Genomic DNA, 12,198 nt, shown 5'->3' with positions numbered 1-12,198 from the left:
CTGGGAAAGCTCTCTCTATCAAACTATGAATATATATGTCCCTGTCAAGAAAACATGGGGTGCCCCAACACAAATCAACTTTAAAAAGGAACTGGGTTCAAAGAAATCTAATTTACTTGAAAAGAGAATTTTATGAAAGTATTAATAAAAATTCCCAAATGTTGGCCAGAGCCACACAAGTCAAAAAAGCAAAAAAATTAATTGGAGAAATAAAGAACGAAAACGGGGAAAGATGCAACAAGATAAAAGAAAAACTTTTAATTTTTCAAAGGTGTTTTGAAAAGATATATAAGGGAAATGAAATAGATTTGAAAGAAAGTCAGATATATATAGAAAAGAATTTAAAGTTTAAAATTCGAGAAGAAATCATGGAAACTCGAATAGAAGAAGAGGAGATATTGGAAGTGATTAATAAACTGAAAATAGGTAAAGCACCAGTATCTAATGGATTGGGTGTGGAATATTATAAAAAATTAAAAAATATTAGTCCCTAAGATGAAAATGATGTTTAGTAAAATAATGGAAGGGGAAACAATTCTAAATTCTTGGAGACAATCTCTGATAGTGCTGATAGCAAAACCTGATAAAGCAAAACCTGGATCTTATAGACTGATATCACTTATTAATCAAGATGCTAAGATTTTTACAGACATATTGGTAAATAGATTGAATAAATTTATAGATAAATATATAAAGAATGATCAGTGTGGGCTTATAAGAGTTGACAAATGTCAGATGTAGTGAGGAGAGTACCAAATATTAACTATTACATTGAGAAGCAAAATATAAAGGCAAACATATTAGCATTAGATATATTTAAAGCCTTTGACTGTGTGGAATGGCCAACAATGAAGATTTTAATAGAGAAGATGGGATTTGGAATAAAGTTTAAGAAAGTAATAAATCAATTATATTCAGAAAATACAGCAAAATAATTGTAAATGATGGTATTACAGAAACAATAACCCTAAGCCGAGGAACAAGACAGGGTTGTCCCTTATCCCCGATATTATTTGCTTTAATGATGGAAGTATTGGCAAATGCAATTAAGAATATACAGATAGAAGGAATTGGAGTATGTCAGAAAATTAAAATTAATTTATTTGTAGATGATACATTGTTAACATTTCAAGATCCAATAAATGCTATAGAGAGAATATATTTACATTTAGAGGAATTTGGGAAGTATAGTGGGTTGCAAGTTAACTGGCAAAAATCAGAAATGATGTTATATAATCACAATAGTGAAGAATTGGATATATTTGAAGAGAAATATAAATTAAAAATAATAGACAATGTTAGATACTTAGGAATTGATATCCCAAAAGATAGTCAAGCATTAAAGAAGAAAAATTATGAAAAGTTAAAGGCTATAAAAGATAAAATAGAAAAATAATGAAAAGGAAAATTATCATGGTTTGGAAGAATAGCAGTGACAAAAATAAAAATTCTGCCAAAGATTATTTTTTTGTTTTGGATGATTCCAATCAGGTTTTATAATCAAGAATTAAAGGAAATGCAGAAATTATTGGAGGTTTATTGTAATGGAGGGAAGAGGGTAAGAATAAGCAACCAGTTAAAGATGGTTCCAGATATTATAGCCCAAAGCAAAGAACCAGTATGGAGTGAAATTGAATTAAAAGAATTAAGGGAAATAGGTGATCACTTATTTATTTATTGACAGAGGCCAAATTAAATCGGTTAAATTTAATTCAATTAGAACAATGGATAAAGATGGAGGATAAATTTAAAGATAAAAAAGACAATTAAAATTTGAAACAATTATGAAAGAATGCAATATTGAGGAAGAATATACAAGCAAAGGAAGAATTGCTAAAATTTATAGGATATTAATGGAGTTAGGGGATCAGACAAAAAGTTTAAAATCAATTTGGGAAATGGACGTAGCTGAAATAAAAGCCAAGGAATGGAAGAAAATTTGGAATAGAAGAGTATATATGTCAGTTAGAATTAAAGAACATGGATATAAAGTGATATGGAGATGGTATTTAACACCAGTTAAGTTAAATCAAATTGATGATAAAATACTCTAATTTATGTTAGAGGTGTGGGAAAGGGATTGGAACTTACAAACATATGTGGTGGGATTGTAATAATGTACAAAAGATTTGGATTATGGTGTTTAATGAAATTAGAGAAATTTTAGATATAGATTTAGACATTTCACTGAGAATTGTGCTATTACTGTTGATTGAAAAAAAGATATAAATGAAGTTAAGAAAGAATAGATCCTAAGTTTGATAATGGCAGCTAGGTTAGTGATAGTTAAATATTGGAAACAGAATTGGGTTATGCAAAGGCATGAATAGTATAATGAAATATGGAATATGGTAATTAATGATAAACTGACAACAGAAATAAACATTAAAAAGGGTTAATAAAAGCAAATAAATATTATGAAATTTGGGAAGATTTTGTAAAAGCAGCATTGATAGAAGGTAAAGGTTGTAAGCCTAATCAAGATTATATGGTTATTTTTTGAGGGGATACGGATATAATTGAAGTATATTATATATTATTAATTGTTATAATATAGGAATTAAAATGAAGGTATTATTGATCTCCTGGGTGGTGGGGGAACAGTATTATTTACTTTTTTATTCATTAGTTGGGCTTAAAAAAACAAGGAACCTGTGTTTGCCAGCTGTCCAAACTCCAGTTCCTTGGAAAACGCACCAATGGGAAGCTGTGCTACATCAATCACAGCAAAAAACCACATTTATTCTGTAATTTCTTGGATTATATTATTATGTTACAACTTATTACATAAAATAAGAATAAAATTAGGATGTTTCTGGTTTATTTACTGTATATATTCACTTGCTTTGCATGGCACAACAAAGCATCATGGGCAATTAGAAATGTTTGTTTGTTGTATAATTCAAACCCAGCCTATTTTACCCATCGTGAGAACCTGTGGACTGTCAGAGGGGTTGCTTTCCCACACCTAACTGTCATCTGATCCTGGATGTCCAATGGATAAAAGGAAGAAATAAGAAAGGTGTGAAGTATAAATGGCAAAAACACCCCCCTTGCTGCACTTAACAATGTTGTCCATACCACAGAGGTATCAGCCCCTTTGCAGTTCCCAAGTGGCTGCTACTGATTGGTCACTCCCTTTAAAACTGATTTTACTTCCCAAATGTGCTTATTTTTTTTTCATTTAAACAAAATAATCAGACTTCTACGAGTGAGAAGGTGCACACCACCTCCATGGGTCTGAAATACAAAGTCTTGTGTAAGCAATGTTCTGGGTTATCTATTGACAAAGTGCAGGACAGAGCATTGGGCACTGTTCCCAGAGGCTCCAATCTTTAAAAACAAGAACTACTTACTGCTGCTACTTTGATTTCATGTAACAGCTGTCCAAGGAGAAGTTAATTTTGTTTGTGAAAGGGAATAAGCTATTTTCTTCCTTCCTTTGCAGTGAGATCCTCAAAGTTTTGTACATTCAACACTTTTCCACCTGTTTCCAGGACTCAAGGTGCTAAGGAAGGTGGAAAACTGTACATTACCTTTTTGCTGCAACTTGCTTCAGGCACACATCAAAAGTAAGATTTTATCTGAAAAGAGGGATTTAAAGAATGGCAAAGAAGAGTAGAATAGACAAGGATGTATACAGATTCCATAAGCATATACCCCTGTCCAACTACTCCCTTGTGCCCCACCTAAATCCCTAAAAGACCTGGTTTCAATCCTACGGGAAGAATTGGGCATTATGTCAGAGAACAAGCTGCAAAGTCCTTTTTTGTTGCTTCATTTCTCCTGCTGGTGGGGTGCGGACGAAAGGGGAAAGTTGATTGGAATGAAGTACCTTTCCATAATGTTGGTAGTTTAGTCTTGTCCCTGTGGTAAGAAACAGTAGTTTCCAGCAGGTGGGACTCCCATTCCTTTCTCTGTGGCTTTGGCCTCAAAAGAGGGGAAGAAGCAACTTTTTTTAAAGTCATTGGAACAGAAGCTCAGGAAAATTCTTAGGAAGGTCTCTTTGTTGCATAGGAGACAGAACTATTTTGGGGAGACTTTGGCCATATCTTCCACCAAAGAAAATGTTGTCCCTGAAGTGAGGAATGGCCTCTGCCTGGAAAAACAGTTCTTAAGAACTAAGGACATTACCTTGAAATGGCAGAGCATTGCTATCTGATGGATGAGGCTAGAAGTGAATACTCTTGCTGAACTCCCTGCCAGTGTAAATGCCATGTAATACTAAGACGCATGGAAGCAGAACAGGAAAGATGTGCATATGAAAGCACTAGTATATCACATGCTTCTAAAAAAAAGCATATGCAACTTCAGTTTCATTGATCATATTCCTTGCAACACCCTAGTCAGTAGTTGTGCTTTTGCCCTTACCTTTTCCAATGCCATTTCCTTTTCTGCAGCATTCATCTTTTTCAGGTCTAGCATCCTTTTCTCCGATTCCGCTTTCAGCTTATTCATTGCAGTCTCATGGTCTCGAACAGCTCTTTGCTTTTCCTCTTCTCTAAGAAGGCTAAGTTCAACCAGCTGCTGTTTTCTCTGAGTATTCACTTGAATTAGCTCTTCCCTCAGTGCATGGATCTGGGCTTCCATATCACAGATGATCTGTAAAAACAACCAAAATAATATATTTGGGTTTTCATTTTTCTAAGAATTGGGATGATCATAGTTAAGAGTTGACAATGACCATACCACAGGCATGCAAGCATTTTCTTAAATTCTTGGGAGATTAGAGTGTACTGAGGAATCTGTGCTGCCCAAATTCATCCAAAATATAAAGCCTGGCACGCAATACAGGAAAAACAAAAAACAATTTCTTCACATTAAGGTTACAATCCTATATACACGTACCTGTGAGTAAGCTTCATTTCAAACAATAAGGCTTAGTTCTGTGTAATAGGATTTCTTCTAAAGCTCATTTAAAATTACAATCTACAAACCTGTTCATTTACAATAGATATGCTGCAAGCATACTATTTTGGATTTTCCAGAAACCATGGGGCAGGAATCTCTAACAGCCTGATCCCATCAAGTTTACTTGCAAACAAGTCACATTTATGTTGCAACTTTCTCCAGGGACACAAAGCAAATATTTTGAACACAAGATTTACAGGCTTTTTCCTGTTTTCAAACCAAAAAATCAAGTATCTGCCAGAACAGAAAACATGTAGTCAAGTAGCAAAAAGAAAAGCAAGGGACCAACCAGTATCTATCTGGACCCAAAGACGTCTTAGACTGAGGGCAGTCTGATAGGGTAGATGGCCTGTTGAATACTGATTTCAACATCATCAGATTCAAAGAGGTGACCATACCATAGGTCACTAGACTTGAACATAATGAGTAAACATACTCATTGGTTGCTATATGTTAAAAAGTTACTTTAATGCTTACATCTATACCTATATTTACGTGTCTATGTATCTCAAGCAGCAATGAAAATACCCAATATTCCTGAACTGAAGCTGGGAGATAGTTCTGGAACAAATGAGGGCAAACAAGCTGAGACTTAATCTAAATGAAGAGGAGACATTGTTGGTAAGGAAGCTAAACTGGACAGAGGAATGCATCCAATCTCAGATGGGGTTGCACTCCTACTGAAGGACCAAGTACACAGTTTGTATGTATTCCTGAACCTGGTGCTAACTGGGGGCCCTTAAGCCAAGAGTACATCTTGCCAGCACAGGCCTGTATGCTAATTTCAATCCTATCTGGAGATGGAAAATCTTTCCTTGGTCATTCATGCTCTTGTGACACCCAGAACAGAGTGTAATGCACTCTGTCCAGGGCTGCCATTGAAATGGTTCAGAAATGTTTTTATTTTATTTATTAACAGCTTTTATATACTGTTCACCCAGCTATAAGTGATAAGAAATGCAGAATTGTATAGAATGCAGCCATCTGGATATTGCCTGGGGCTGTGCAGGTTGCTCCTATGGCACCGATACTGCACCAGCTACATTATCTACCAGTGTGTTTCCAAGCCTTAGAGGGTTTGGGCTCAAGTTACTTGAAGAACTTGATGAAGTTACGTTCATCCAGATCACCCAGCTCACTGCCTGAGCTCATCAAAGACCCTTTTCACTTGCCCACTGCCATGGATGATTTGGCTGGTGAGATGACACAGCAAGGAGATGTTGGCAGGGGAGTGCGATGGCGCATTTAAAAAGTGCAAGTCTCTGTTGGCACCTAGAGGGAAAGGGAGTAATTACTAGCAGCAAATGTGCCTTCATTAAGAACTATCAAGGCAGGCTAGCCTGGATTCCTTAACTCAACAAAAGTAAATGGTTCAGAATTTCAGCTTTTCACCTTACCTCACTTTAAAGAGGTTGACAGAATGGACTAAGAGGAGCAACCACATTACAAACATGTAGTTACTTGGGCAAAATCCACACACGAAAAGAAATAAAGAATCATCATCAGCAGCAGCAGCAGAACAGGTATTGTATACATTAGGCAGAAATTCCCAAGTCTGGTACTATCCAACATGTTCATTAAATACTTAAGTAAATAAAGAAGGCCAAATATATTAATCTAGTGGATAAAAGACGGAAAGGGAATGGAAACACTTGTGTATGGATCTAACACTAAATGTGATCTCAAGAAAATGCTTAGGGAACATTTCAGCAAGTGCAAGTATTATTATATTTATCATAATGATGACAGGTCATAACTGATAAAATATCACTTTGGCTTTACTTTAAAGAAGTATTTCAGGAATATAACATTTCAAAAACTACAACAACTTCTACTGTCCTTTACCAAGAGTTGAGAAAAGTGAACAACCACAAACAACTGTGGATTATTTTTCCAGCTATTTTCTAACCATTGGTAGAATAACTGTCAGGTATCAGCCCTGTTTCACAATCAAATATACCTAAAGAAAGTCATTCAAGTAAAATAGCTGAAGAAGAATTAAGCATGTCACTATTTCTAACTTAAACGAATTGTGTTTTCACTGAGACTCTGCCTTTTCTAGGAAAACAATCTAGTTACATATAAATAATAGGAGTCAATAATATCCCAGAATGTAAAGTAAACCTTTGAGAACCACGTGTGGGGTCTGGCGCCAGAGTTTTTTTAAACATAAAACAAAATATCATTCCGTTAACAAATATAACATTATAAAAGTTTTGTAAGTGTAACTATAATTAACATGAATTACCTGTAACAACAAATCTCACAGACACTGGAACCACCGTAGGTCTCACAGACATATGCATAATCATCAGATTCTACAACTGCAGGAGTGGGACAGACAAAATGGCTACATGAAGAAAATTGTTCCTGTGATTTTCTGTCATTATGTCAACCACAGTGATGCCATGTGCCTCTTTTTCTAGAATCAGTAGTGATAGTCCCTTTGAGTTCTCAAGCTACCTCTCAAGGTCCCAAGCAAGTTGGTTATCTGATCAACTGCAGACTCAGGTCTATTAGAAAGACACATCTGTTGAGAAGTTCTATTCATCATGAATTACTCAGCATCCAAATAACATAGGCATTTAGGCAAACAGTGTTATATACTAGAAGAAACTACCACTGGCCACTGTTTGATCATGCATCTGGTCACAAGTGTCCACACAACTTTACTTCTTTGATAATCAAAACTGAATTTAGGATTGAAATTCTGGTCACAAATCACTAAATCTGTATGCACTGAAGCAAACAATCACTGGCCTTAAATTTCTTACATGTGAAACTATTATTATAAAACCAAAAAATGCTGGACTTGTGGGCACATAAACGAAGGTTGCTTACCTATAACTTGTTGAAGGGTCCTCTGTGCATTCACACATATGGGCTTTGCACCTACACAGAGCCTGCTGTTGGGAAACATCTATAGCTAAGCATTCATTTTGTGTGGGAGCCATCCCCTTCCTGTTCCCACGAAGTGAGAGGATGGGTTCTTGCCCATGCCCCCAGTTCCCAATGAGACTGCCATGCATCTCTGGACTGAGGAGAGGAAGGATAAAGTAATATTGACCCAGTCTCGGCCCAAGCATCCCAGGAGAATAAGGGCAATAGTTGAGGGGATGACAGCAAGTGGGGCCAGAGAATGGGCTGTGTGAATGCACAGATGACTACTCAAAGAATAAGTTACAGGTAAGCAACCTGCCTTTTTTCTTCATGATCTCTGTCCATCACATATATAGGTAATTAGGTAGCCTCCAATGCAAAAGATGAAGGGATGCTGTCAACACTGATGGACAGAGGAGACAAATTTCTTGCTGAAGGAGCAGTCTGCCCTTGCACAATGTCCAGCCAGTAGTGCCTGACTAATGTTGTGGCCACTCTGCAGACGTCTTGCAGAGGGATCCCAGCAAGGAAGGCTGTGGCAATGGCCAGGACTTGCATGGAGTAGGCCCTTAGTTATGTATCAAGATGGAGGATGCCATCTTGTATGCCAGGCAGTTTGAAACCCAATGGGATAGTCTCTGTGAAGAGAGAAAGTCTTTTTCCTGCATGTCATAGCACATGAACAGTCTGGGGGAGTGGTGGAATGGTTTGGTTCTGGCTTTGTAGAAGGCAAGGGCCTTCCTGATGTAGAGCAGGTGCAGGATGGACTCTACTGGAGTGGATGGGGTGGAGACGATGACAGGGAGGATGATGTTCTGACCAAGATGAAAAGATGACTTGAGGTAGGAAGGCGGGGTCCAGGTGAAGGATGGTATGGTCTCTATGGAAGGTTAGGCATGGTGGGTTGCCCCAGAGGGCACAGAGCTCATTGGCATGCCAAGCCAATGTGATGGCCACTTGGAAGGCCACCTTCCAGGATAAGAGTTGCTGATCAGTTGTAGCCGGGGGCTCAAGGGGTTTTTTTGGTGAGGGCATGTAGCAACACCAATAGGCCCCATGTCGCAGTGTAGGGCTGAGGGGAGGAGGGAGGTTTCAGTCCCCTTAGGAACCTAGGTACCAATGAGCATATAAAGGCTGATGCACCATAGATTTCTGGGTGAAAGAAGGAGATGGCCATCAGGTATACTCAGATTGACAAGGGAGTGAGGTCTTGCTCGATATGGATCTGCAGGATATGTTCAATGAGTGGCAACCTTCCTGCCATGTGAAGGTCATCAAGGCATTCCACTTTGCCTAGTAGGACCTCCTTGTGGATGACACAGTATGGACAACACCTCTGGTGCTAGTGGTGCTCAGCCCCCACTTCAGGGGGCAATCGTCCAGGCCGTGAAGTGTAGAGGCCCAACATCTGGGTGAAGGACTCAGCCCTGGTCCTGGACTGAGATGGGTGCATGAAGTCTGGGAGAGCTGAAGGAATCATGGCATTCTTGGCCATGATTGGGTGGTAAGAATACAGTCCAATTCATTCCTCCTGATGAATGAGACTCTCAGCCCAACCTACCTCACAGGGTTGTTGTTGTGGGGATAAGATGAAGGAGGAGAATGATGTAAGCTGCCTTGAGCCCTTGGTAAGAAAAAGGCAGGATATAAATCGAAAAATAAATAAATAAATAAATAAAATGTGTTACCAATATATTTCTTTCTGCTTCATCCATATTTTACAGCAGTAGTGACTCCTTAGAGCCAGGCATTTGGGCCTCTCCTTTCTGCACTGCCACACCAATCACTTTTTACATCCAATACACCCTCCCAGAGAGCAAAGTAAGAATAGTTATCCAAACTCATAAAATGCTGTTATGTGCCAGAGTAAAAATTTCAACCCAAACAGGCCAATTTCAAGGTCAAATGCAATCAGGCAATGGCACATCTTTGTGTTTAATGCTGGATCTGCCCCAAACACAAAGGAAACAAGTTGGCACTCATATTTTAAAGACCAAAACAGTATGACAGCAAAGACTGTTGAAACATCTCATCCTGCATCTTACCTTGAGGTATCCCCCCCGTGCCAGTGCCATTCTATCAGCTAAGAGCCAATGGAGAAGCTCTCACCACCTCTGAGTGCACACATATACTAGGTTGCTACCAACTCACCCTTCCATGTCTCTTTCCTTGGCACCTCGTACCTCTCACTTCCCCACCGTCAGCTCTGATACCGTTCTTGTTCCTCTTGGGTTTTAAATGACTAGATCTGTCTTTTTCCAGAAGATCTGTAAATCTGACTATGATTTGCATACCATATTGGCTAATTATTTCTAACTTTTGTCCATTACATTTTGAGCTCTTTTAGAAGATAACAGCTTGTCTGAGTAGAAGAGAACAAAGTGAAAGAAGATAATGTGATACATACAGTAATTGCTACTTTATTGTTCTTTTACTGATTGACAAATTTTTAGTAGTTTTTTCTTGTTTTTTTCACTCAAATATTTGCATATGTTAACAGTATAGCAAAATGCTCTTCCTTATAAGCTGCCTCATTTCTATGCATACACACAAGAGTATTTTTACTGAACAGCTTCTGTATGAAAATACGTTACATGACAAACCAAACTCTGGAATTCACAGGGGTATGCATGCAAAATATGTTTTCAACCCACATTTACATTTTCGTACTGTAAACCCTGGTTTTGTCAGAAGAGATGTGCATCGATCTAAATGATGTTGCCATCCGAAGGGACACAAGAATTCTTAAGCAAGACTTCATATTTCTGAAAGGAGAAATGGACTACCCTGTGCAGCTAGGATGAAATTACCTATTAATATTCAGATTCTACATTTAGAATTAAGAAAGGACCTCCATGACAAGATTGCCTGCAGTGTCAATTGCCATTTTATGATCTCTATAGTGTTCTTCTTTCCCATTTCGAACATTTTATTTTGTAGCATATTAATAAATAATGTTTAGTTTTCCTCTGCAATATTTGACAATTATGGCTGTGGCCTTCAAGGTTGTCAAATGTTCATAAGCTGGTGTGGAAGCTGGAATAACACTTTGCAAATTTGGGAAGGGCGAAACGATCCACAATAGTAATGTCAGTCTGAGCCTATGGAATTTTTTAGTTGTAACAGCACAAATAGTGGCTTGCACTGTCACAACAAAACCATGTCTGGATATTTCTGCCTTCCTGTAGTTGAATGTTAGAATGCTGCCTGTTGGGGCACCACAGTGCAGACAGGTGAGCCTTTACACATGGATCATCTGTGCTGGTTCCAAATCAAGGAAAATGAATTTTCTCATGCTGTCATGTGCATGCTACCAATCATGTTAGTAGCATGAGCATATCAAAATAATGTGAGATTTTAAAAACCAAAGTATGTAGTGTCAAATCTTCTCTGAAAAATTTTATGCAAGATTGGTTCTATTCTTAGAATTAGCCTGATTAAGGATGAAGTGGGCTTACGGTAGAAGTATCCAATTTATGTATAACTATAGTATTTATATTAGATATACCAATGCTATTAACAAGCACTCTATAAAAGACTTTTTCCAGGTTTCTTTTCCAAAAGCAATCTATATGCACTAAATTTGTATAGCATGTCTCAGTATATAATTTTAATCTACCATATACCATTTATAATTTCTTTTATAAAATCATTACAGCCTTAAGCTAAAATGAAACATTAACTCAGTTACCAACTCCTATTTGAATAAAGACATGTAAAATGGGTGAAGATAAGTGGCTATTATTGCTAGACAATTATCATTTTAAAGTCCACACAGTGAGAATGGCAAAAATATGTGCTTGTGATCCTAAATTTGCACAGCTTAAAAAACACAAAATACCAGTTATTTTATACGTCTGCTAGTAAGACAGATAACCTTACATATTAGATGTTCTAAGTTACTACAAGAAATAAGTGCTAACAGTTGAAATCTAAAAGGTGATGTTCTCCAGCAGATAACACTTCCACTTGTGCAAGGCAGACATTAACTGATTTTCACCAGCAACTCCTTTCTACATCTCACCTCATTGCAGATGGCCTGACATCCCTCAGATGTAATGGCCAATAGTCAGCTGGGAATTATAGGAAAGGCAGGTTGCTTACTGTTGTTCTTCGACTGGTCATCTGTGCATTCACACATGTGGGCTTTGCTGCATACCACAAGGCCTAGATCAGAGAGAAACTTTCATAGCTCAGTGCCATGAAGTGGGTGGAGCCCCCAACGCTTCTGGAGCCCAGGATAAGAGGGGAGGGCTCCCGCCCACTTTGTGACACTGAGCCATGGATGTTACTTCCCGATCTAGGCCTTGTGCTATGCGGCAAAACCCTCATGTGTGATGCACAGAGACCACAACAAAGAACTGCAGTTCCGCACATTGGGAGGGTGGTGGGTTGGGGAAGGATGCC

General features: G+C 38.0%; 1 protein-coding gene across 12 annotated transcripts in view; it reads right to left on the bottom strand.

The window, feature by feature from the left end:
- Positions 1–12,198, bottom strand: part of CEP112 (centrosomal protein 112) — a 289,816-nt gene that overhangs the window by 96,880 nt on the left and 180,738 nt on the right. For all 12 annotated transcript variants that reach the window (XR_006416568.1, XM_044449448.1, XM_044449445.1 and 9 more), the window contains one exon: positions 4,372–4,602. Coding sequence is in view for 11 of the 12 variants with exons in the window: in XM_044449448.1 (XP_044305383.1) it covers positions 4,372–4,602 (231 nt within the window). In the remaining variant the exon portion in view is untranslated. The remainder of the gene's footprint in view (positions 1–4,371; positions 4,603–12,198) is intronic.

The sequence above is a fragment of the Varanus komodoensis genome, unplaced genomic scaffold, assembly GCF_004798865.1.
Source record: "Varanus komodoensis strain SLA01 unplaced genomic scaffold, ASM479886v1 scaffold59_1, whole genome shotgun sequence".
Classification (NCBI taxonomy): domain Eukaryota; kingdom Metazoa; phylum Chordata; class Lepidosauria; order Squamata; family Varanidae; genus Varanus; species Varanus komodoensis.
This window is presented reverse-complemented; position numbering and strand designations above follow the sequence as displayed.